Consider the following 26,479-nt stretch of genomic DNA (forward strand, 5'->3'; position numbering starts at 1 on the left):
GAAACGGATTGTTGAGATTATAAAACCATTCCTATGCCACTTTATGTCCTACTAATTGAGCTACTTGGATTGCGCGAGCAATATAATTTTATTTAGCAATTAGCAATTAGCATTATAAAATATAATTTTAGATAGAGTTTGTTTTAATAGAATTTTAATACAAGGCATATAGTTATAAGAATACATAATAACAAAAATTAGGAATATGCTACAAATGATGACCTCTCTTAACATTTTCACTAAGGAAAAATTGTCTCCAAATGATACCAGAAATCTGCCATTAAAACTTTACCGCCAGTTTCTGGAACACCCTGTATATATAACGGCCTCCAAAGTTGAAATCATTAAATAAAATCAAATAGAATTAAGCTCGTTAGGGTAATTATTATCTTTCCATTAGTTTACTCTGTAGTTGGACAGCGGGCAAAAAATAAACAACAAATTTTTGGACACATCTCGATATATATATATTATATATATATATATATATATATATATATATATAAACATATATATGTTTATATATATATTTTATTTAATGGTTCTACTTTTACCTTGAAATTTTCCCATTTAAATAATATGGGAAATGCGGTTTTTCTCAATAAATTAGTCTTTATCAAAATCAATTAACACACCTCAAAATTTGGTCTCAGTAGTTACTATAGACCGTGTTGATAATTACTATAATAAAGTAAACTAAGGACGAAGTGGTAAAATAAATATAAACTTATTTAAAGTATTAAAAAAGTGCATGATTTTTGCATTTTTTTATTTTTATTTATTTTTTTAACATAAATAATATGATTATTATTTAAACGGTTATTTCGCATATTTTAGTTTGCAAAAAAAAAAAAAAAAATTTTTTTTTTAAATATAAGTATAATTAAATTTTTATTATTGATGCATGCAGTCAGATCTTACTAAATAAAGTTTTGTAAATGTACAGAGGCATCGAATAGTAATACATCTAAATAATAATTATAAACAATAATTAAAGCAGTAAATAAAATAGTAAATATATAACATAAACATTACTTATATGAAGTATGTCCACGTATGCAAAGATGACATTTTTGATAACGACACATTATAGAATAAATCTTTCAAAATACTGCTTTCGTCTTCTGATTTGACCGTTCCGATTACTAATTTGTCTTAATATGTAGTCATATAAGTTAATCTTCTTTATCAAAATGTCACTCTAAAATAAATCGTTTTATTAATTATAAAATAATTAAACAAATTGTAATCTCATTCCGCATTTTAACAATGTAATATTGTATATAAAATAAAAAAAATTTGCACAATATAATCAACAATATATTTGATTTAAAACAAATAAGACATAAGTGAAAATAAGATTCAAGAATTGATAAGATTGGACAATATTTCTCTTTCTTTCGCTTTCCATAATAATATTTATTAAATTTACCTCTTTTATTTGATGTATTTCAAATAAACATTCTGTGTTATTCACTTTAATTACGTTAGCGTCGAAAATACGTCCAACATACACTAATATTCGCTACAATGCATTATTTTTCTAACATTATCAAAATTATTTTAAACGTTAAATAATAATAATTAATATCGCATTATTATCACATTTTGTATACATATTTAAACAAGTAAAATTTTTACCTGTAATAAATTGTCGGAATAATTATTATTAATAATAATAATTAATGCTGCAATTATATTAATCTCTCTATAAAAATAAAAAAACAGATGTATATATAATACACATAATAAACTTCTATATACAATAATTATAAAAATGTCACCTTACTTTGGTTTTACTTCATTAAAATGATCTAATATATACTTTAGTATAGTTGGATTCTTTGCATGCTTCGTAATAATATGTAAGAAACTGTTAACATCAAGTTGATATTCCCGTTTTATAGAATGGTACCGTTTATTTTTTAAATAATAGATGATGACATCAATATCTTCAGGGCAAGCCAAGTATTCCAAAAATTTAGCGTCAGATTTAAACACTCCTATAGCAAACACTAATTCCCAAGTGGTCTCGTTTATGGTAGTTATCATCAAACCATTACAATATATCCATTCCTGCTGCCATGGCAAAAAACTAAAACATAAAAAAATTAATTTTTCTTATTAAAGCTTAACATATCGATTTTTTGATTAAATTATTTGAACATTATAAGCGATACCTACAAGAAAATTTGAATAAAAAAGGTTAAAAATTTATAACAATATTTACCTGCGCAATTTTATATCTATGATATATTGTTTTAATTTATTGTTGGCTTCTTTCTTACAAGTGATATCACCGAAAAAACATGCCCATCTTGCAGCTTCATATCGTAAACAGTTTCTAAGAAAGGCTTGATCAACAACTTCGTATCGGATTTTTCTAAGTACATCGAATAATATGGCTCTTATTCTTTCCTAAAAATCGTTAAATATTTATTTCTCTGGTTAATTAATATATTTTAGATTTGCGTTTAGCTCAAGTGCAACTTTTGGTCGAACGTCCCTGGACTATGAATTATATTCCCTAAAATGTTGCGTCCGCGGACCGATTTTAATAAACACTCAAACCGTGCGACACAATTGGACCTCTCCTCAAAAATTAGATTAAATTTGTAAGAAATGTTTATAAGTATAAATCATTGACAAAGATTGTAAACACCATATCCAATAATCAAAAACAATGTCATATATATCAATAATATTGGCAGTAGTGAAAATCAAACACTTTGGGTCCTGTTCTTCACGTGAGTAATCATTTAATTTAATTTATTTGCACATTTATTTGCAACATAATTAATAGTATGCAAAAGTTTATCGTTGCGGTATATTATATATTTTTCTGAGTATTTGAACTTCTTGTAGTGAATGAATGTATATATGCAAATAACTGAAATATAACACTTTCATTGAAATCTATTAACATTTACCTTAACATTGTTACATTGTTCGCCAAACGCTGAAAAGGTACCGAACATGTATTCCAGAGCTTTAAACATAGGATACCAAGCTATATAATCTTCTTCTTGATGTAAATACCCTATGATATCCCAGAATATATATGATCCGAGTTGGTCTGCTATCATTAAATGAAATGCATCATCAATAATTTGGGCACGATTAAGAACATGAATTTTCGTGTAATTTTCAGAGTGTAGATAATGTGAAATCCTTTGCCAATTCTCGATATCGTAGTTCACGCGGTAATATCCTGTCGAATAGAATATAAATGTTAACAATTTTTATTGTTTTGAATAATTATAAAATTATGATAACATTATATTGTATTTATTTCCAAAAATGTCTGTTTCATACTTTTGTTTATGTAAATTTATATTAACAACGTATTAAAAATTTAATGTATATAAAAAGCATATACATGTAGAAAAGTTATTACAAATGAAAAATAAAATTGTACAAGATATTGTTAAATAGCATAAAATAAAATTGATTCTAATTGATCATAAATCATGTAATATTTATTTTATATTAATCAGTAAAATTTCTGTAACATATAACTTCACAAAAATTGTATGTTTTACTTGTTATTATTGTTTCACTAATTTTATAAAAATTGTTAATTTTTTATAATTTTTATTATAATTAGAATAAAATATTTGTAAACATATAACTTGAAAATTAATTGATATTATAATAGAAAACACCAATGTATAACATATAATTATATATGGTAATAATTTCATCAAACATATCTGGCTATAAGTAATATTTATTAACTAACAGTGAGTTCGTAACACATTATCATGACATTACATCACGTCATGACTTAAGATCAAATAAGTAGTGTTTGTTATAATAAGGCGGTATTATGTAGCACTTGATAAGGGTTAAAACCCATGGTCGAAACGTCATAAAATTTTAATAAATATTATTCATAGCCAGATATGGTTGATGAAATTAATACCATTTTTAATTATTAACTGGTGACTTCTTAGTTTATATATATATATATAATTATATATAGATAATGCAGATTATTACATAAAATATTTAAGAATTAACATAGTTATATAATGAATATCTCAGATTTTTATAGAACAATAAATATAATAGATAATAATATAGAATAATGTCAATTATGTGTGTGTAAAATAAAGACGAGAAATAAGTCATAATAAATTCCTTGGTCGATATTATTAAATAAAATACATTATCGACTTACCAACTTGTTGTACATTGAATATCATCCAACCAGGCTGATTAAATGCTAATGATAATTTTAAATTCTTTTTCACGCATAACATATGATGAGTAAAATTGTTAAAATTGGGAGACGCTTCCGTAGTAAAAGTTACAGGAAGGCAGTCAATTTTTAATGTGTCGGTATTCTGTATCAATACAATCACTTCGCTCACAAAATGCAAACTATGATCATCTGTATGATTACGTATTATTTTTATGATAGGACAATGCGTTTCTAATTGCCAATTATTTATTATTCGAATTGCAAAATGTGTTTTTCCTACAGCGGTATCAATTTCTTCCAAAAAATGCAGCAAACTTTGACTAAATTTACACAATATGTAAAATATATAAAAGAACATTAGAAATATGTTGAAATTGTCTGTATAATTATATATACATATATATATATATATATTTATATATATTTATTATTTATATTATGATTATAGAGAATATAACAATTTTGAATAAAATTTAATAATTTTATTAAATTTTTTATGCATTATTAGCATAATATATAATAGATTATCTTTAAGCAAAGTATTAAAAGAGTTATGAAATAATTAAAAGAAAAATAAAACACATTGGAAGTGACAAAACAAGAATTTAAACAATTAATATAAAAAACATTGATTTACAAAAGTCGAAAATAAAGACAGAGAAGTAATGGAAAAAAATATAAATTTTATATATTTAAAAATCTATTAAATAAAAAACATAAACAACAAATGTAGCACAAAATGCAATTATAAGAAACAAAATTACAAAAATTATAGACGATATAAAACATAAAAAAAATAATAAAAAAATAATAATAATAATTTATAAATATTATTTTAAAAAATAACAAATCAGGAAACAATAATAAAAGGGACAACAATAGATATGTAAATGAAAAAGTGACAAACACAACGATAAAACAACAGTTTCTTTCTGCAAAAGCAGTTTTGTAGTAAAAGTAATGAAATCAAATATAAATCTAATACAGGAGCTAGAAAAATAAAAAAAAAACTAAAAACTTGTTAAACTAAAGAAACTCTGAAATAATGTCAGAAGCTGAAAAATAAAATACATTTTACAAAACTAATATTATTATAAATTATTTAGGGTTTACACAATTTTATTTTTTTTTAATTTATATTCTATATTATATCACTTACTTGCTAAATGCATATGGGAGGACGCTTTTCCAAAATAATTCTTCGGTTAAGGCGTGTTGTATCATGCGCAGTAAAAAAGGTGCTACAATTTATATCAAAATTATAAATTAGAAATATTATAAATATTTAATTATTTTAAATGTTACATGTAAACATAATGATTATAAAAAGAAATTAAATTTTATATGTATACAAGGTAGTAATCGCGTAACAGTGAAATGAAATTTCTCTTTAATTCTGACGAAGATAGCAAGACATTAAAGGATCAATTTAATTAAATAATTTTCGAGTTATAAAGGTTAGAAGTTAAAGATTTTTTGACAAAATGTAAAATATCCTGCAAAATCATTCAGTTTGCGGTAATCATATTTCAATACATTTACGTATATATGAAATATATACATACATATATACAAACTATTTTATTATTAAATGTCCTTACAATGATTTCTTGAACAATTTATTTTGGAGAGAAACGTTTTATATAAAAATTGTATGATTTCTAATAAGAAACAAGTAAACACTACTGACATTTTTTAAAAGGTCAAGTTTTACGGTCATATAAAATTCACTTAATTTTTTTGAATGGATTTACTTTAATTTTTTTATATATCGATTTCTCGCAATATTCATTATTGAAACAATAAGTTGTAAGAATAAAATAATCATAAAGAAAATATTTTGTAGGATATTTTATACCTCTAACACATTATTTTACATAAACGTAAATATATCTCAAAAAATATTCATTTTTCCTTGTCATATCTTAATAATTTTGTATATAAAATACTGAGAATAATCAATATTTTAGCATAAAACCATATTATTTTGGAAGAAAACTATGTAGAGCTGTTAGTTTCAAATTACATACACACATCTATATTGTTTGTGCATTTTTATAAAATTGATATATTATTAATAAGAAAATAAAAGTAATTATCTTACAACTTTTACACATTTTTATAATTTCAATGATTAAAAAATTTACGCGGATTATTTTATTATATTACGTCTTACCCCTGATGGATTTGCGAATGTTAAATAAACTATCATCTCGTACAGAAGAATTCCACATATGATAATCACTATCCAAAGAAAAAGAATTATGTTGATTTTGAACAACAAATAAATTCATTATTCGATATCTTGGATAAATCTATAAAAAAAATTATTAAATATATCGATATAACTGTTTGGAAAATACTTGCAATAGTACCAAATACTAATATTATATTAATGTTCTTTATATGTTAATTAGAAAATTTAAAAAAAAAAACATAAATAAATATAATATATCTAAAATTTTGTATTAATATAATTAGCAATTAAATATTGTATACTTTAAAAATAATTATGTCATGATATTATGTAGCAGAGTTCTCTTTATCAAACTAATTAAAATAAATATCGTGTGTACTATTTTTAATTAATTAATTTAATTCTAGATTTTATATAAATTCTAAAATATTTAATAAAAAGGTGTTAAAAAATAAAAGTTTTAATAATTTACTTTATTATAATTATATGTATGTAACAGAGTGAGAAAAATATTTTTTAGAAAACAGATTAGTATTTTATATAATATTAAATATTTCTAAGATAATTTACAAAAAATTTATGTGCATTTTGTAAATAAAATTTGATATACGAACATCTTGCAATATAAATGCCTAAGGTTGTTATCATTTTCAAGAAAGTGGGAGCGAGATAGCTTTGAAGATAGAATTACCGTATCGACAGCAATTGTTGCAAGCAATCCAGTAAGACCTTCATTAAACCAAAAAGTCGACCGAAACGGATTGTTAAGATTATAAAACCATTCCTGTGCCACTTTATGTCCTACTAATTGAGCTACTTGGATTGCGCGAGCAACTGGATATAATACTGTATTAAAGATGATATCTACTTCCCTGAAAGTTACATTTAAATGTCAAGACTGAAAAGTTACATAAAAAATAAAACTTAATTTTTGTTACAATTTTTAATTTTAATCTAAAGTTACGATTTACAAACTCATGGGTACAATTTAGCACACCAGTATTGTAAATTGTCTAATAATTTTTTTTTTTAATTTTTAATTTAATATATAAAAAGATTACAAATTTGTGTTAATACGTATATCATTGATAAGAATTATTGGTCTAAATGAATAAAATATTGTGATTTCTTTTATAATTCTATTGTAATTTTAATATTTATTGTAGAGGGTACGATTTAGCATATATGCTTTTCCCTGTATGTACGTATTACAACGGTAAATTTCAACTTTCAGAATATTGCAAATAAATTAATTTTTATTTAAATTGTTTGTTTTTAACTTTTCTCATGCATACTTTCAAAAGTTTACAAAAACAACCTATATGTACATGTTTATAAATTTTATAAATTTCCATACTAATATAATTTTATTTTTTATGTAATCTCAAGCACTTATATTCACCTATAAAGAACAAGTCCGAATACTATGATGCTTTTATCATGGAAATTAGGAATTACAGCATGAGTGACGTGCGTAATACTGTTAGAACGATTCCAATAAGTTTGAAAATACAACGTGATATCTTCAGCTACACTTTCTGCATATTGTATGTCTAATCTAGATTCGCGTCTGCCCCACATGTTAATTCCTCGAGTTTTGTCATCAAGATTGATTAGATTATTAGATAGAAGCATTGTTACGAGATTAGGCGATATTGCACGTGTGGTATTGAAGTGTGTCCATAACACATTGTTCTTATCTCTTTCAATATTTGGCAATGGCATATTTGACAAAGCCACGCATTGATTACATTTTATAGATATGCTAAATGTTGCTTCTAATGAATATTGGTAATTCCAACATGGAATTAATTGTTGAGAGCCTATTATGTGGAAATGCAGAGCAGCTATCCTACTATGTTTCAAAGAAAATGAATTATTAAAACATTTAATAAACATGTAAATGTAATATGTATAAATGTAATATTAAAAATTTATTACATACGTTGTTTTTCTTTTCACATTAAAAATTCCGAAGCTTTTATCAAATTTACCAGAATATTCTATATATAAAGTATAATTTCCTGGTGATAATTCAACTCCAAAGACAATATTAATTGTGTCTTCATTACGATTATATGTTGGTTTATATACTGCATCTTTCTCATTCTCATAATTTCTATTATTTGTAAATAAATATATATTGTAAATACATAATTTTTCTAACTGCAAATATATGTGTTGCGTTTTGTTAAGAATGTTTATGCTGATATTGTATTCTCCATAGAAAATATTTTCTTCAATTTCTGATTTAAACTTGATATCGTAATGTATTGGTTTTACATATTTTGGTGGTTCATAACATCGAGATTCATTACGAATGAAAGCCGTCGCAGCGATAAAAATTAATCCGCTACTTAATAATAGTTTCAAGAATATCATCATGTCGGAAAAAAGTAATATGTATTTGAGATCTCGAAAACACACTCTGGAAAAGATAAATAAAGAATATATATTTAGCTTTAATGTATTTTTAAATAAATTTCGTATATAAACAAAAATTAAAACAATGAAAATATTAAAGTTTATAATAGAAGAACTATTCTAATTAATGAAATATTATATGGTGGAGAAGCAATACGCAAATTTTTATTTGCACAATCTTTTAATATGAAAATATATGTGTGTGTGTGTGTGTCGCGCGCGCGCGGGTGTGTGTGTGTGGAAAGGGGAGGTGTTGGTGTGGGTATGTGTATATTTCAGAGTCGCACATATTGTAATTGACAGAAATAAACAAAAATTAGATTTGTAATAATTTATATTTCTATAAATAATTATTCTTATTGTCAGATGATTATATACATCTAAAATTTTTAGAATATTATTTAGAAGGATTTGTAGTGTATAAAGTTTTTTGGCTGCGACAAATTATTTTTATAAACACAAGAGCCGTTATTTTTACATACATATATACCTGTGTCTACACTCATAACAATTGTTCTATTTTTTTATTTTATTTTTATTATATACGTTATCTTTAACAGCAAAATTATCTAATTCCTTTTCTTGGCAACAGATATTTTTTACTTAATGTTAGCACAACTTAAAATTATTCTAAGTAATAAAATACGCATATAGATATTTTTTTTATAAAAAATAAATTTAACAAATTGTAGAAAATAAAATTTTAATAATTTAATAATAAAAAGATAGTTAAAAGTGTCTATAATATTTATTATTGGTTATGTAAATTTTAGCATTTTTAAATTTAAATAATAATTAATTTATTATAAAACATTTGTAAATCCACGATTATTTTAACATTACATATCATTAAATATTATAATATATTACACTATTTGAAATTATAACTGGATTAAAATAACAAGATAATTTTGAATGTAACTATTCTTTTTATGCTTATTTGTTAGACTTTTTTTAAAATTCCGTTATACTCTATGATTAAATTCTTTTGTATTTGAAGACAAATATATGTTTTTATATTTTAAACTTATTTTGACTTACCTAATATTTCGGAATAGTATGTTAAATGCAAAATTATATTGAAAAAAATTATATATTTTTAAAATTACTGCAGCAAATTAATGCTTTAGCAGTATGCAATGGTCGAAGAATATATTTATTCACACACACTTTATTAAAATTATTGTATCTACCACGATGTGGTTCAAAAGACCACGAAAGGCTGACTGATTCTCTGTACGTGTCGTCATGATAAATATTTGTTAGGTCGACAAAACTTAAGAGGTCGTTATATATATATATACACAAAATATCCCAGGATTGGCAAAAATATTCTTAATGGCAGATTCATGGTATCATTTGGAGACGATTTTTCCTCAGCGAAAATATTGAGACACTTATAATTTTCGAATTATAATAATTGAAAATTAAAGCTTTTTGGAAACTAATATAAAATATTAACTGAACTACATTTTTCAGTTAATTTTAGATACAGTTTGCTTTAATAGATTTCTAATACAAGGCATATAGTTATAAAGATACATAATAACAAAAATTAGGAATAAGCTACAAATGATGACCTCTCTTAACATTTTCACTAAGGAAAAATTGTCTCCAAATGATACCAGAAATCTGCCATTAAAACTTTGCCGCCGGTCCTGGGACACTCAGTATATATAACGATTTCGGAAGTTGGAATCATTAAATAAAATCAATTAGAATTGGTTTGTTAGAGTAATTATTATTTTTCCATTAGTTAACTCTTTAGTGGACAGCGGGCAAAAAATAAACAACAAATTTTTGAACACACCCTGATATATATATATGTTTATATATATATTTTATTTAATGGTTCTACCTTTACCTTGAAATTTTCCCATTTAAATAATATGGGAAATGCGGTTTTTCTCAATAAATTAGTCTTCATCAGAATCAATCAAAGCACCTCAAAATTTGGTCTCAGTAGTTATTATAGACCGTGTTGATAATTACTATAACAAAGTAAACTAAGGACAAAGTGGTAAAATTAATATAAACTTATTTAAAGTATCAACAAAGGTGCATGATTTTTTAGTTTATATCTATTTTTTTAACATAAATAATACAACTTTTATTTAAACGGTTATTTTGCATATTTTAGTTTGGAGAAAGAATAAAAAAAAATTTTTTTTTTAAATATAAGTATAATTAAATTTATATTATTGATGCATACAGGTCATATCTTACTAAATAAAGTTTTGTAAATGTACAGTGGCATCGAATAGTAATACATCTAAATAATAATTATAAACAATAATTAAAGCAGTATAAGAAATAGTATATATAAAACATAAAATATTACTCATATGAAAAATGTCCACGTATGCAAAGATGACATTTTTTTACAACCACAGATTATACAAAAAATCTTCCATAATAATGTTTTTGTCTTTTGATTTGACTCTTCCGAATCATTATCTGGTCTAATATGTAGTCATATAAGTTAATCTTCTTTATCAGAATGTCACTCTAAAATAAATCGTTTTATTAATTATAAAATAATTAAACAAATTGTAATCTCATTCCGCATTTTAACAATGTAATATTGTATATAAAATAAAAAAAATTTGCACAATATAATCAACAATATTTTTGATTTAAAACAAATAAGACATAAGTGAAAATAAGATTCAAGAATTGATAAGATTGGACAATATTTCTCTTTCTTTCGCTTTCCATAATAATATTTATTAAATTTACCTCTTTTATTTGATGTATTTTAAATAAACCTTCTGTGTTATTCACTTCAACTAAGTTAGTGTTTAAAATACGTGCAACATACACTAATATGCGCTAAAATGCATTATTTTTCTAACATTATCAAAATTATTTTAAACGTTAAATAATAATAATTAATATCGCATTATTATCACATTTTGTATACATATTTAATCAAGTAAAATTTTTACCTGAAAAAGATTGTCTGAATAATCATTATTAATAATAATAATTAATGCTGCAATGAAATTAATCTCTCTATAAAAACAAAAAAAAACAGATGTATATATAATACACATATTAACTTCTGTACACAATATTTATAAAAATGTCACCCTACTTTGGTTTTATTTCATTAAAATGATCTAATATGTACTTCAGTATAGTTGGATTCTTTGCATGCTTCGTAATAATATGTAAGAAACTGTTAACATCAAGTTGATATTCCCGTTTTATAGAATGGTACCGTTTATTTTCTAAATAATAGACGATGACATCAATATCTTCAGGGCAAGCCAAGTATTCCAAAAATTTAGCGTCAGATTTATTCACTCCTATATCAAACACTGATTCCCAAGTGGTTTCGTTTATGGTAGTTATCATCAAACCTTTACAATATATCCATTCCTGCTTCCATGGCAATCGACTAAAACATAAAAAAATTAATTTTTCTTATTAAAGCTTAACATATCGATCTTTTGATTAAATTATTTGAACATTATAAGCGATACCTACAAGAAAATTTGATTAAGAAAGATTAAAAATGTATAACAACATTTACCCGCGCAATGTCAAATCTATGATATATTGTTTTAATATATTGTTGGCTTCTTTCTTACAAGTGATATCACCGAAAAAACATGCCCATCTTGCAGCTTCATATCGTAAACAGTTTTTAAGAAAGGCTTGATCAACAACTTCTTTGTATCGGATTTTTCTAAGTATACCGAATAATATGGCTCTTATTTTTTCCTAAAAATCGTTAAATATTTATTTCTCTGGTTAATTAATATATTTGAGATCCGCGTTTAGCTCAAGTGCAATTTGTGGTCAAATGTTGCTGAACTATAAATAACATCCCCTAAAATGTTGCGTCCGCGGACCTATTTCAATAAACACTCGGACTGTGCGACACAATTGAGGCTCTCCTCAAAAATTAGATTAAATTTGTGAGAAAGTTTTATAATTATAAATCATTTACAAAGATTGTAAACACCCAGCTACATATCCAAAAACATGTTATATATATCAATAATATTGGCAGTTGTAAAAATCAAACACTTTGGGACCTGTTCTTCACGTGAGTGATCATTTAACTGAATTTATTTGCACATTTATTTGCGACATAATTAATAGTATGTAAAAGTTTATCGTTGCGGTATATATTTTTTTGAGTATTTGAACTTTTTATAATGAATGTGTATATATGCAAATAACTAAAATATAACATTTTCATTGAAATCTGTTAACATTTACCTTAACATTGTTAAATTGTTCGCCCAACGCTGAAAAGGTACCGAACATGTATTCCAGAGCTTTAAACATAGGATACCAAGCTATATAATCTTCTTCTTGATGTAAATACCCTATGATATCCCAGAATATATATGATCCGAGTTGGCCTGCTATCATTAAATGAAATGCATCATCAATAATTTGGGCACGATTAAGAACATGAATTTTCGTGTAATTTTCAGAGTGTAGATAATGTGAAATCCTTTGCCAATTTTCGACATCGTAGTTCACGCGGTAATATCCTGTCGAATAGTAAATAAATGTTATCGATTTTTATTGTTTTGAATAATTATAACATTATATTGTATTTATTTTAAAAATTGTCTGTTTTATACTTTTGTTTATATAAATTTATATTGAAAACGTATTAAAAATTTAATGTATATAAAAAGCATATACATGTAGAAAAGTTATTAAAAATGAAAAATAAAACTGTACAAGGTATTGTTAAATAGCATGAAATAAAATTGATTCTAGTTGAGCATAAATCATGTAATATTTATTTTATATTAATCAGTAAAATTTCTGTTACATATAACTTCACGAAAATTGTATGTTTTACTTGTTATTATTGTTTCACTAATTTTATAAAAATTGTTAATTTTTTATAATTTTTATTATAATTAGAATAAAATATTTGTAAACATATAACTTGAAAATTAATTGATATTATAATAGAAAACACCAATGTATAACATATAATTATATATGGTAATAATTTCATCAAACATATCTGGCTATAAGTAATATTTATCAACTAACAGTGAGTTCGTAACACATTATCATGACATTACATCACGTCATGACCTAAGATCAAATAAGTAATGTTTGTTATAATAAGGCGGTATTATGTAGCACTTGATAAATGTTGAAACCCATGGTCGAAACGTCGTAAAATTTTAATAAATATTATTCATAGCCAGATATGGTTGATGAAATTAATACCATTTTTAATTATTAACTGGTGACTTATTAGTTTATATATATATATATATATATATATATATATAATTATATATAGATAATGCAGATTATTACATACAATATTTAAGAATTAACATAGTTATATAATGAAAATCTCAGATTTTTATAGAACAATAAATATAATAGATAATAATATAAAATAATGTCAATTATGTGTGTGTTAAATAAAAACGAAAAATAAGTCATAATAAGTCCTTTGGTCAATATTATTAAATAAAATGCATCATCGACTTACCAACTTGTTGTACATTAAATATCATCCAACCAGGCTGATTAAATGTTAATGACAATTTTAAATTCTTTTTCACGCATAACATATGATTAGTAAAATTGTTAAAATTGGGAGACGCTTCCGTAGTAAAAGTTACAGGAAGGCAGTCAATTTTTAATGTGTCGGTATTCTGTATCAATACAATCACTTCGCTCACAAAATGCAAACTATGATCATCTGTATGATTACGTATTATTTTTATGATAGGACAATGCGTTTCTAATTGCCAATTATTTATTATTCGAATTGCAAAATGTGTTTTTCCTACAGCGGTATCAATTTCTTCCAAAAAATGCAGCAAACTTTGACTAAATTTACACAATATGTAAAATATATAAAAGAACATTAGAAATATGTTGAAATTGTCTGTATAATTATATATACATATATATATAAATATATAAATATATATATATATTTATATATATTTATTATTCATATTATATATGATTATAGAGAATATAACAATTTTAAATAAAATTTAATAATTTTATTAAATTTTTTAGGCATTTATTAGACATATTATTAACATAATATATAATAGATTATTTTTAAGCAAAGTATTGTGAGAGTTATAAAATAATTAAAAGAAATTTGAAACATATTAAAAGTGACAAAACAAAAATTTAAACAAATAATATTAAAAACATTGATTTACGAAAATCGAAAATAAAGATAGAAAAGTAATGGAAAAAAATTTTTATATATTTTTAAAAAAAGTTTTATATATTTCAACATTTATTAAATAAAAAGATTAAAAAACAAATGTAGCACAAAATGCAATTATAAGAAAAGAAACTATAAGAATTATAGACGATATATAACATAAAAGAAATAATAAAACAAAAATAAAAATAAATTATAAATATTATTTTAAAAAATAACAAATCAGGAAACAAAAATAAAAGGAACAACGATGGATGTGTAAATGAAAACGTGACAAACACAACGATAAAACAACAGTTTCTTTCTGCAAAAACAGTTTTGTAGTAAAAGTAATGAAATTAAATATAAATCTAATACAGGAGCTAGAAAAATAAAGAAAAACTTAAAACTTGTAGAATTAAAAAAAATATAATATAATGTCAGAAGCTAAAATATAAAGGACATTTTACAAAACTGGCATTATTATAAATTATTTAAGGTTTACACATATTAATTTTTTTAAATTATATTCTATATTATATTACTTACTTGTCAAATGCATATGGGCGGACGCTTTTCCAAAATAATTCTTCGGTGAAGGCGTGTTGTACCATGCGCAGTAAAAAGGGTGCTAGAAATTACATCAAAATTATAAATTAGATATATTATAAATATGTAATTATTTTAAAGGTTACATGTAAACATAATGATTATAAAGAGAAATTAAATTTTATATGTATACAAAGTAGTAATCGCGTAACAGTGAAATGGAATTTCTCGTTAAATCTGACGAAGATAGCAAGACATTAAGGGATCAATTTAATTAAATAATTTTTGAGTTATAAAAGTTAGAAGTGAACAATTTTTTGACAAAGTGTAAAATATCCTGCAAATTTATTCAGTTTGCGGTAATCATATTTCAATACATTTACGTATATATGGAATATATATATACATATACACAAACTATTTCAATATAAAATGTTCTTACAATGATTTCTAGAATAATTTATATTAGAGGAAAACGTTTTATATAAAAGATGTATTATTTCTAAACAAGTAAACACTACTGCAAAAGGCCAAGTTTTTTGGTTAAATAGTATTCACTTAATTCTTTTGAAAGGATCTACCGTAATTTTTTTATAAATCGATTTCTCGCAATATTTATTATCGAAACAATAAGTTGTAAGGATAAGATAATTATAAAGAGAATATTTTGTAGGTTATTTTTTACTTCTAACACATTATTTTACATAAACGTAAATATATCTCAAAAAATATTTATTTTTCCTCGATCATATCTTAATAATTTTGTATATAAAATAATGAGAATAATCAATATTTTAGCATAAAACCGCATTATTTTGGAAGAAAATTATGTAGCTGTTAGTTGCAAATTACATACACACATCTATATTGTTTGTGTATTTTTATAAAATTAATATATTATTAAGATAAAAAAAAAGTAATTATTTTATAATTTTTATACATTTTTATAATTTTAATCATTAAAAATTTACGCGGACTATTTTATTATATTACGTCTTACCCCTGATGGATTTGCGAATGTTAAATAAACTATCATCTCGTAAAGAAGAATTCCACATATGATAATCACCATCCAAAGAAAAAGAATTATGTTGATTTTGAACAACAAATAAATTCATTATTCGATATCTTGGATTCATCTATAAAAAAAATTATTAAATTTATTGATATAATTGTTTAGAAAATACTTGCAATAGAAACAAATACTAATAATATATTAACGTTACTTCTTTGTTAATTAGAAAATTTTCTCATTTTAATAAAACACATATAAATAAATATAATAAATCTAAAATTTTGTATTGATATAATTAGCAATTAAATTTTATATACTTTTAAAATAATTATGTCATAATATTATATAGCAGAGTTCTCTGTATCAAACCAATTAAAATAAATGTCGTATGTACTATTTTTAATTAATTAATTTTATCTTAGATTTCATAAAAATTCAAAAATATTTAATAAAAAAGTGTTAAAAAATAAAAGTTTTAATACTTTACTTTATTATAATTATATGTATGTAACAGAGTGAAAAAAATATATTTTAGAAAACAGATTAGTATTGTATATAATGTTAAATATTTCTAAGATAATTTACAAAGAATTTATGTGCATTTTGTAAATAAAATTTGATATACAAACATCTTGCAATATAAATGCTTAAGTTTGTTATTATTTTCAAGAAAGTGGGAGCGAGATAGCGTTGAAAATAGAATTACCTTATCGACAGCAATTGTTGCAAGCAATCCAGTAAGACCTTCATTAAACCAAAAAGTCGACTGAAACGGATTGTTAAGATTATAAAACCATTCCTGTGCCACTTTATGTCCTACTAATTGAGCTACTTGGATTGCGCGAGCAACTGGATATAATACTTTATTAAAGATGATGTCTACTTCCCTGAAAGTTACATTTAAATGTCAAGACTAAAAAGTTACATAGAAAATAGAACTTAATTTTTGTTACAATTTTTAATTTTAATTTAAAGTTATGATTTACAAATTTATGGGTACAATTAAGCACACCAGTATTGTAAATTGTATCTAATAATCTTTTTTTTTTATTTTTTAATATAATATATAAAAAGATTATAAATTTGTGTTAATGCGTATATCATTGATAAGAATTATTGATCTAAATGAATAAAATATTGTCATTTCTTTTATAATTTTATTGTAATTTTAATATATATTGTAGGGGTTACGATTTGGCATATATGCTTTTCCCTGTATGTACGTATTACAACAGTAAATTTCAACTTTCTAAATATTGCAAATAAATTAATTTTTATTAAAATTGTTTGTTTTTAACGTTTCTCATGCATACTTTCGAAAGTTTACAGAAACAACCTATATGTTGATGTTTATAAATTTTATAAATTTGCATACTAATATAATTTTATTTTTAATGTAATTTAAAGCACTTATACTCACCTATAAAGAACAAGTCCAAAAACTATGATGCTTTTATCATGGAAATTAGGAATTACAGCATGAGTGACGTTCGTAATACTGTTAGAACGATTCCAATAAGTTTGAAAATACAACGTGATATCTTCAGCTACACTTTCTGCATATTGTATGTCTAATCTAGATTCGTGTCTGCCCCACATGTTAATTCCTCGAGTTTTGTTATTAAGATTGATTAGATTATTAGATAGAAGCATTGTTACGAGATGAGGCGATATTGCAGGTGTGGTATTGAAGTGTGTCCATAACACATTGTTCTCATCTCTTTCAATATTTGGCAATGGCATATTTGACAAAGCCACGCATTGATTACATTTTATAGATATGCTAAATGTTGTTTCTAATGAATATCGGTAATTCCAACATGGAATTAATTGTTGGGAGCCTATTATGTGAAAATGCAGAGCAGCTATCTTACTACGTTTCAAAGAAAATAAATTATTAAAACATTTAATAAACATGTAAATGTAATATGTATAAATCTAATATTAAAAGTTTATTACATACGTTCTTTTTCTTTCCACATTAAAAATTCCGAAGTTTTTATCAAATTTACCAGAATATTCTATATATAAAGTATAATTTCCTGGTGATAATTCAACTCCAAAGACAATATTAATTGTGTCTTCATTACGAATATATATTGGTTTATATACTGCATCTTTCTCATTCTCATAATTTCCATTATTTGTAAATAAATATATATTGTAAATACATAATGTTTCTAACTGCAAATATATGTGTTGCGTTTTGTTAAGAATGTTTATGCTGATATTGTATTCTCCATAGAAAATATTTTCTTCAATTTCTGATATAAACTTGATATGGTAATGTATTGGTTTTACATATTTTGGTGGTTCATAACATCGAGATTTATTACGAATGAAAGCTGTCGCAGCGATAAAAATTAATCCGCTATTTAATAATAGTTTCAAAAATACCATCATCTCAAAAAAAAGGAATATATATTTTAGATCTCGAAAACACACTCTGGAAAAGATAAATAAAGAAATTAAATATAGCTTTACTGTATTTTTAAATAATGATTGTACATAAACAAAAAATAAGACAATAAAAATATTAAAGTTATTAATAGAAAAACTATTCTAATTAATGAAATATTATATGGTGGAGAAGCAATACGCAAATTTTTATTTGCACAATCTTTTAATATGAAAATATATGTGTGTGTGTGTGTCGCGCGCGCGCGGGTGTGTGTGTGGAAAGGGGAGGTGTTGGTGTGGGTATGTGTATATTTCAATGTCGCACATATTGTAATTGACAGAAATAAACAAAAATTAAATTTGTAATATAATTTATATTTCTATAAATAATTATTCTCATTGTTAGATGATTATATACATCTAAAATTTTTAGAATATTAGTTAGAAGGATTTGTAGTTTATAAAGTTTTTTGGCTGCAACAAATTATTTTTATAAACACAAGAGCCGTTATTTATACATACATATATACCTGTGTCTTCACTCGAAGCAATTGTTCTATTTTTTTACTTTTTTTTATTATATACGTTATCTTTAACAGCAAAATTATTTAATTCTTTTTTTTGGCAACAGATATTTTTTACTTAATGTTAGCACAACCTAAAATAATTTTAAGTAATAATATATGCATATAGATATTTGTTTATAAAAAATAAATACGACAAATTGTAGAAAACATAATTTTAATAATCTAATAATGAAAGACCAGGTAAAAGTGTCTATAATATTTATTATTGGTTATGTAAATTATAGCATTTTTAAATTTAAGTATCAATTTATTTATTATAAAACATTTGTAAGTCCACGATTATTTCAACATTACGATTCATTAAATATTATAATATTGGCATTATTTGAAATTATATCTGAATTTAAATTTAAAGATAATTTCGAATGTAACTATTCTTTTTATGCTTATTTGTTAGATTTTTTTTTAAATTCCGTTATACTCTATGATTAAATTCTTTTGTATTTGAAGACAAATATATGTTTTTATATTTATAACTTATTTTGACTTACCTAATATTTCGGAACAGTATGTTAAATGCAAAATTATATTGAAAAAAATTATATATTTTTAAAATTACTGCAGCAAATTAATGCTTTAGCAGTATGCAATGGTCGAAGAATATATTTATTCACACACACTTTATTAGAATTATTGTATCTACGTCGATGTGGTTCAAAAGACGACGAAAGACTGACTGATTCTCTGTACGTGTCGTCATGATAAATATGTGTTAGGTCAACAAAACTTTGAGGGTCGTTATATATATATATATATATATATATATATATATATATATATATATATATACAAGGTATGCCAGAACTGGCGAAAATATTTTTAATGGCAGATTTATGGTATCATTTGGAGACAATTTTTCTTCAGCGAAAATGTTGAGACACTAATATTTTCAAATTATAAGCAGTTGAAAATTAAAGTTTTTTTGGAAACTAATATAAAATATTAACTAAACTACATTCTTCAGTTAATTTTAAAAAGATACATAATAGCAAAAATTAAGACTATGCTACAAATGATGACCTCTCTTAACTCTTTCATTAAGAAAAAATTGTCTCCAAATGATACCAAAAATCTGCCATTAAAACTTTGCCGCCAGTTCTGGGACACTCTGTATATATAACGATTTCGGAAGTTGGAATCATTAAATAAAATCAATTAGAATTGGTTTGTTAGAGTAATTATTATTTTTCCATTAGTTAACTCTTTATTGGACAGCGGGCAAAAAATAAACAACAAATTTTTGAACACACCCTGATATATATATATGTTTATATATATATTTCATTTAATGGTTCTACCTTTACCTTGAAATTTTCCCATTTAAATAATATGGGAAATGCGGTTTTTCTCAATAAATTAGTCTTTATCAAAATCAATTAAAGCACTTCAAAATTCGGTCTCAGTAGTTACTATAGACCGTGTTGATAATTACTATAACAAAGTAAACTAAGGACAAAGTGGTAAAAGTAAAATTAATAACAACTTATTTAAAGTATTAAAAAAAGTGCATGATTTTTGCATTTTTTAATTTTTATCTATTTTTTTAACATAAATAATACGACTATTATTTGAACGGTTATTTCGCATATTTTAGTTTAGAGAAAGAATAAAAAAAATTTTTTTTTTAAATATAAGTCATTTATTAAATATAAGTTTAATTAGTGTATTCAATTTTTTCGGTATACAATAAACGCTTTGCATGCCCATAGATTGTATTAATCTCGAAACATCTTTACTTAGTGCTTTGACGTACAGTAATTTTATGTTGCGGTCAAATTTTGCACTAACTAAATTATCATTGTCAACATTGCAATCGTCGTTATTTCGTGTCTTAAGCAATTTTAGCCTGTTTTTTACAAACTTATTAACAATATTCGACGGAAAACCATTGTTCATCAGTATTGATTTTACTTTAACAATGTTCACTTGATGAAAACTGTCGTTCGATAATAAAATCGCATGATCGACAAGACTAAAAATGGTATTCTTTTTGTATTTAAAAGGATGATTAGAATAATAATTGATATATCTACCCGAACAAGTGGGTTTTATAAACCAATTAGTTAATAAAATACCATTTTTTCTGATCACAGTAGTGTTTAAAAAATTAATCGAGTCGTCACTTTCAATTTTATGAGTTAATTTTAAACTCGGATGGTAATCATTAAAAACCGACAAAATTTCATCAACACTCCCACATGAGATAATTGTGAAAATATCATCCACGTATCTGTAAAACAACAGGGTTTTGAACCCCGAGGCACTTCTGGACCTAATTATGGAGTTTGTCCCAAACGTTGGTTTTTTTAGTATAATTTCCACACGGTATGTTAATTACTACACGACCCTCTTAAAATCTTGGATTATTACAAAAAAGAGGATTCTTATTTGTAACCAGCAGCTAATATTTTTACTACGATGCAGGACGTATGACATTCTACCATCACACGTCGATAATTTGAGAAACGGAATAAGTTTATATAGCGGCCATTTTTGTCGAAGGTTTGAGTGTAATTTTAAACATTATAAATTTAGATTATTGAGACTCGAGATAAAGGATATTAATGTTCACTTGAAATATTTACATACGAAAATAGCATATATCGAGCGTAGACTTTTTGACTACCTCGACAGTTACTTACAAATTTTATAGAACTTAATAGGGATAGAATTTTGGTTTTTAAAAATATGACAAAGAACAAATTAATTAACAAATTCAATGCATTGCTACGTAAATATAATGTAGTCGTGAATCCTTTCATTAATATTGACAAATCTAAGTGGATTGTTAATCTCAGTAATAAAGTATTATAATACCAGATAATGTATTTGACTTATTAAGCCTTGGCGATAGTTTCGGTTTACCAATACAACAAGGTGTTGAGAGGGATCGTGTTAGTACCGCACTTGAGATAGTTAAAAGTCTAGAGGTGAGTATTGACAAGATTCCTTCTAACTTACGTGAAACAACTGGGATTTCGGTAGCTAATTCTATCCGGAATTTTTTAATCACACAAAAGCATACTAATTGTATAGATAAATGTATCGTCAGATGTTTCTCTGAGTCAAAAAAATTTCTAAAGGATAACGACGATATTATTGTTACTAAGGCTGACAAAGGACAAACGACGGTGATTCTTAATAAAATCGACTACATGGAAAAAATGGAAGCTTTATTAAATGACGAATCGACTTATAGAAAAATTAATAAAAATCCTGTTAAAAAGTTAACTAACAAAATGCAATTCTCTTATTAAGTCTTGGCTCGATAATGAATTGATAGACATGACTACTTATAATTATTTAAACGTAACTAACGGGAATTTACCACGATGTTACGGGTTGTCGAAAATCCCCAAAATTGATTGTCCATTGCGAATTATAGTATCTTCATTATGTAACCCGTTATATAATCTGTCGAACTACATCCATAATATACTTACTAATTCTATTAAGAAACCGAGATCGTTTGTTAAAGATGGTTGGTCCTTTGTCGAGAATATTAAGAACAAGGTAATTATTGATGATGAAGTACTAATATCATTAGATGTTACCTCATTATTTACGAATATCCCGAAAGAGTTAGTAATTAGCGGCGTAAAAAAACGTTGGATGGATATTTCAACTAATACGAAATTCAATCTTTCCCAATTTTTATATGTGATTGAGTTCATTTTAGACTCTACACTTTACTCCGTGGCGTTTTGAATGGCGTGTAAAGTAATAAGTAACTGAGTTGTGGCGTGAATATTTATAAAGTCATCTATTTAACAGATTCAATAGTAAGCAATTTTCATTGTAATATTCAAAAAAATTTTTCCTAACAGTAGTCATTAAAAAGTGTGTCATTTTATATAGAAACGTATAACAATTAAGGGAAACTAAGACAATTCCACGCTTTCGAACGATGGAATGCCAAGAGTTTTCTCACCTTTAAAATCAGCATTGGAAATAATCCGCATTAACATCTTGAAATGATCCAAGAACAATATAGTGATGTATCCAGCCTCAAAATCGTACATGCTACACATCATCAAAAGTTGTAATCGTTCGCATCACCCAAGTTATTTTATATATGATGATAATTAACAGTAGAAATTGCAATCGTTAGCATTGTCGAAATGTTTTTTAAATTTTATAATTGACTAATATTATATGACTCCACTGATGAAGACTGCGTACAGTCGAAACGTTTGTGATTCAATTGTATTAATATGTTTTAAAGTTTTTTTATATGATATAATTGGGAAACAATAAAAATTTATAATATTCATTAACATCCTAATTATTTATGCTCTTAAGTTGGCCTGTACTTACATTAATTTTACAATTTATTTCGATATATAAGAGCGTTATAATTTTTACTAATTTATTATATTAATATTTATATTATATATTTCTTTTTCAAAGGAGAAAAATGCAGAGTACACCTAAATAAAATAGAAATCCAAGCATCTCATAATCATTTAATTCAATTTGTTACACGCAAAATTTTTAATTGATTAAATTATAAAAAAATAAATCATAAAAACAGAAAGCCTGTACATGAATCGCGATATACATATATTTCTTTCAATGATCTCTGACATTTATCTTTGACCTTTATTTCTATTTCGTTAAATAATTTCGATTAATTATATGCAAGGCATATTATCAGCGAGTCATTTGCTGATAAAAAATGATTCAATAGAGACTTAAAGTATCTATCTGTGTTTGCTTTTATTATTATTTTATATTTATTAAAAATAAGTATTTTGTTAACTAAAAAAATGCGCAACTATTATAATTTTAATTGTATGTTATAGATATGAGTGGTATATTAAGATTATTTTATCTTAATTATACACCTTTTTTCTATCTCTGTCTTTATCTTGAACATTTCGAATTTAAAATTACCCAGAAATTATCTCATGAGTTACGAATATTAATAAGGATGTTATTATATTGAGAAAGCCTATCTAACACAGTTGAAAAATGTGTTGTTTTATTAAACACGGTCTTCGTTAAATTTTTTGTATTAAATATTTAACATATTTATGTGTTAATTTAACTTATTATTGCTGTTGTTGTTAATTGAATTTAATTGTTAAATTATTATAACAACTGTGAAAAAAATGTGAATATAATACAATGTGTATCTATTTTTAATTTTAACAATAAATACGTTCCGTATTATTAGTGACAAGATTTATCTGTTAAAATTTTGAAAACATATTTTGATTTTATTTTACAATATAAGAACTGAAAAAAAGCAAAATTAACATTTTTTAATTAATTTTTACATTAAAACTCTATAACAATTTTACAAAAAATTGATTTTAAGTTTACTTGAAGCTTGAATTTATTCTATGTTAAAATATTGTAACACACTATTTATTATTATTATTATTATGTGTCACAATATTTAACATATTTAACATATTCGTATATTGTGTTAAATTAACACTAAAATTTCTGTGGATATTTAGGAGAATGGATCTTTTTATGATTTGTATTTTTAACATAAATTTTTCACCTGTAAATAATTAATTGTCTGTGTTGGAAAAAGGGAGGAATTGATTTTTTTCAAACCTAGAAATACACACTTGCGTGTACATACAAATAAATAAATATATATATATATATATATATATACATATTGTGTGTGTGGCATAAACATATAACATTATTAATTAACGTAAAAGAATTAAAAACAAATCAATATATAATTCAAATTAAATAGATGAACATTTAGGCGCGCTTATGATTTTACAAGCATATTAATACATTTATATTTACACATTTATATTATTATATTATGTCCAACAGTAAAATTTATTATAATATTATATGGCTATATATAAAACATAAAAAATTACTCATATGAAGTATGTACACGTATGCAAAGATGACATTTTTTTTAACAACCACAGATTATACAAAATATCTTTCAAAATACTGTTTTTGACTTCTGATTTGACCGTTCCGATTAATTATCTGTTTTAATATGTATTTATGTAAGTTATTCTTATTTATCAGAATGTCACTCTAAAATAAATCGTTTTATTAATTATAAAATAATTAAATAAATTGTAATTTTATTCCGCATTTTGATAATGTAATATTGTATATAAAATAAAAAAGATTTGCACAATAAAATCAACATATATTTGATTTATAACAAATAAAACATATGTAAAAATAAGATTCAGAAATTGATAAGATTGAACAATATTTCTCTTTCTTTGCTTTCCATAATAATATTTATTAAATTTACCTCTTTTATTTGTTGTATTTTAAATAAATCTTCTGTGTTATTCACTTCAACTAAGTTAGCGTCTAAAATACATCCAGTTAAGTTAGTTTGCAAAAAAAAATAAAAAAAATTTTTTTTTTTTAAATATAAGTATAATTAAATTTTTATTCTTGATGCATGCAGTCAGATCTTACTAAATAAAGTTTTGTAAATGTACAGAGGCATCGAATAGTAATACATCTAAATAATAATTATAAACAATAATTAAAGCAGTAAATAAAATAATATATATATAACATAAACATTACTCATATGAAGTATGTCCACGTATGCAAAGATGACATTTTTGATAACGACAAATTATACAACATATCTTTCAAAATACTGCTTTCGTCTTCTGATTTGACCGTTCCGATTAATTATTTGTCTTAATATGTAGTCATATAAGTTATTCTTCTTTATCAGAATGTCACTCTAAAATAAATCGTTTTATTAATTATAAAATAATTAAACAAATTGTAATCTCATTCCGCATTTTGACAATGTAATATTGTATATAAAATAGAAAAGATTTGCACAATAAGATCAACATACATTTCATTTATAACAAATAAAACATATGTAAAAATAAGATTCTGGAATTGATAAGATTGAACAATATTTTTTTTTCTTTTGCTTTCTATAACAATATTT

At 24.1% G+C, this 26,479-nt stretch overlaps 3 protein-coding genes across 4 annotated transcripts in view; all 3 read right to left on the reverse strand.

Annotated features, from left to right (window-relative positions):
* Positions 1–907: 907 nt before the first annotated feature.
* Positions 908–10,036, reverse strand: LOC114938942 (aminopeptidase N-like). 2 transcript variants are annotated; one of them, XM_085484717.1, is made up of 13 exons: positions 9,870–10,036; positions 8,350–8,832; positions 7,807–8,256; positions 7,096–7,276; positions 6,384–6,522; positions 5,367–5,448; positions 4,184–4,527; positions 2,931–3,211; positions 2,231–2,418; positions 1,790–2,095; positions 1,642–1,708; positions 1,433–1,525; positions 908–1,201 (listed from the first exon to the last, which is right to left on the reverse strand). In XM_085484717.1, exons 2-13 carry the CDS (start codon positions 8,787–8,789, stop codon positions 1,088–1,090), a joined length of 2,685 nt encoding a protein of 894 aa, XP_085340843.1. In that variant the 5' UTR covers positions 8,790–8,832; positions 9,870–10,036; the 3' UTR covers positions 908–1,087. The 2 variants fall into 2 exon arrangements, with proteins under 2 accessions (XP_085340843.1, XP_085340842.1); XM_085484716.1 differs by having other exon boundaries at positions 7,807–8,259.
* A 1,004-nt stretch (positions 10,037–11,040) lies between these two features.
* Positions 11,041–18,376, reverse strand: LOC114938982 (aminopeptidase N-like). The gene is made up of 11 exons (XM_085484719.1): positions 17,985–18,376; positions 17,271–17,451; positions 16,550–16,688; positions 15,550–15,631; positions 14,320–14,663; positions 13,062–13,342; positions 12,367–12,557; positions 11,926–12,231; positions 11,777–11,843; positions 11,568–11,660; positions 11,041–11,336 (listed from the first exon to the last, which is right to left on the reverse strand). The coding sequence occupies exons 1-11, from the start codon at positions 18,305–18,307 to the stop codon at positions 11,223–11,225; spliced, it is 2,121 nt and encodes a 706-aa protein (XP_085340845.1). The 5' UTR covers positions 18,308–18,376; the 3' UTR covers positions 11,041–11,222.
* A 7,397-nt stretch (positions 18,377–25,773) lies between these two features.
* The window catches only part of LOC114938954 (endoplasmic reticulum aminopeptidase 1-like), a 38,521-nt gene continuing 37,815 nt past the window's right edge, over positions 25,774–26,479 (reverse strand). Inside the window, exon 11 of the mRNA XM_085484718.1 lies at positions 25,774–26,260. Within this exon, the coding sequence (XP_085340844.1) occupies positions 26,147–26,260 (114 nt within the window). The 3' untranslated portion in view covers positions 25,774–26,146. The remainder of the gene's footprint in view (positions 26,261–26,479) is intronic.

The sequence above is a fragment of the Nylanderia fulva genome, unplaced genomic scaffold (genome assembly GCF_048542155.1).
Source record: "Nylanderia fulva isolate GAGA-0341 unplaced genomic scaffold, ASM4854215v1 Scaffold31, whole genome shotgun sequence".
Taxonomy (NCBI): Eukaryota; Metazoa; Arthropoda; class Insecta; order Hymenoptera; family Formicidae; genus Nylanderia; species Nylanderia fulva.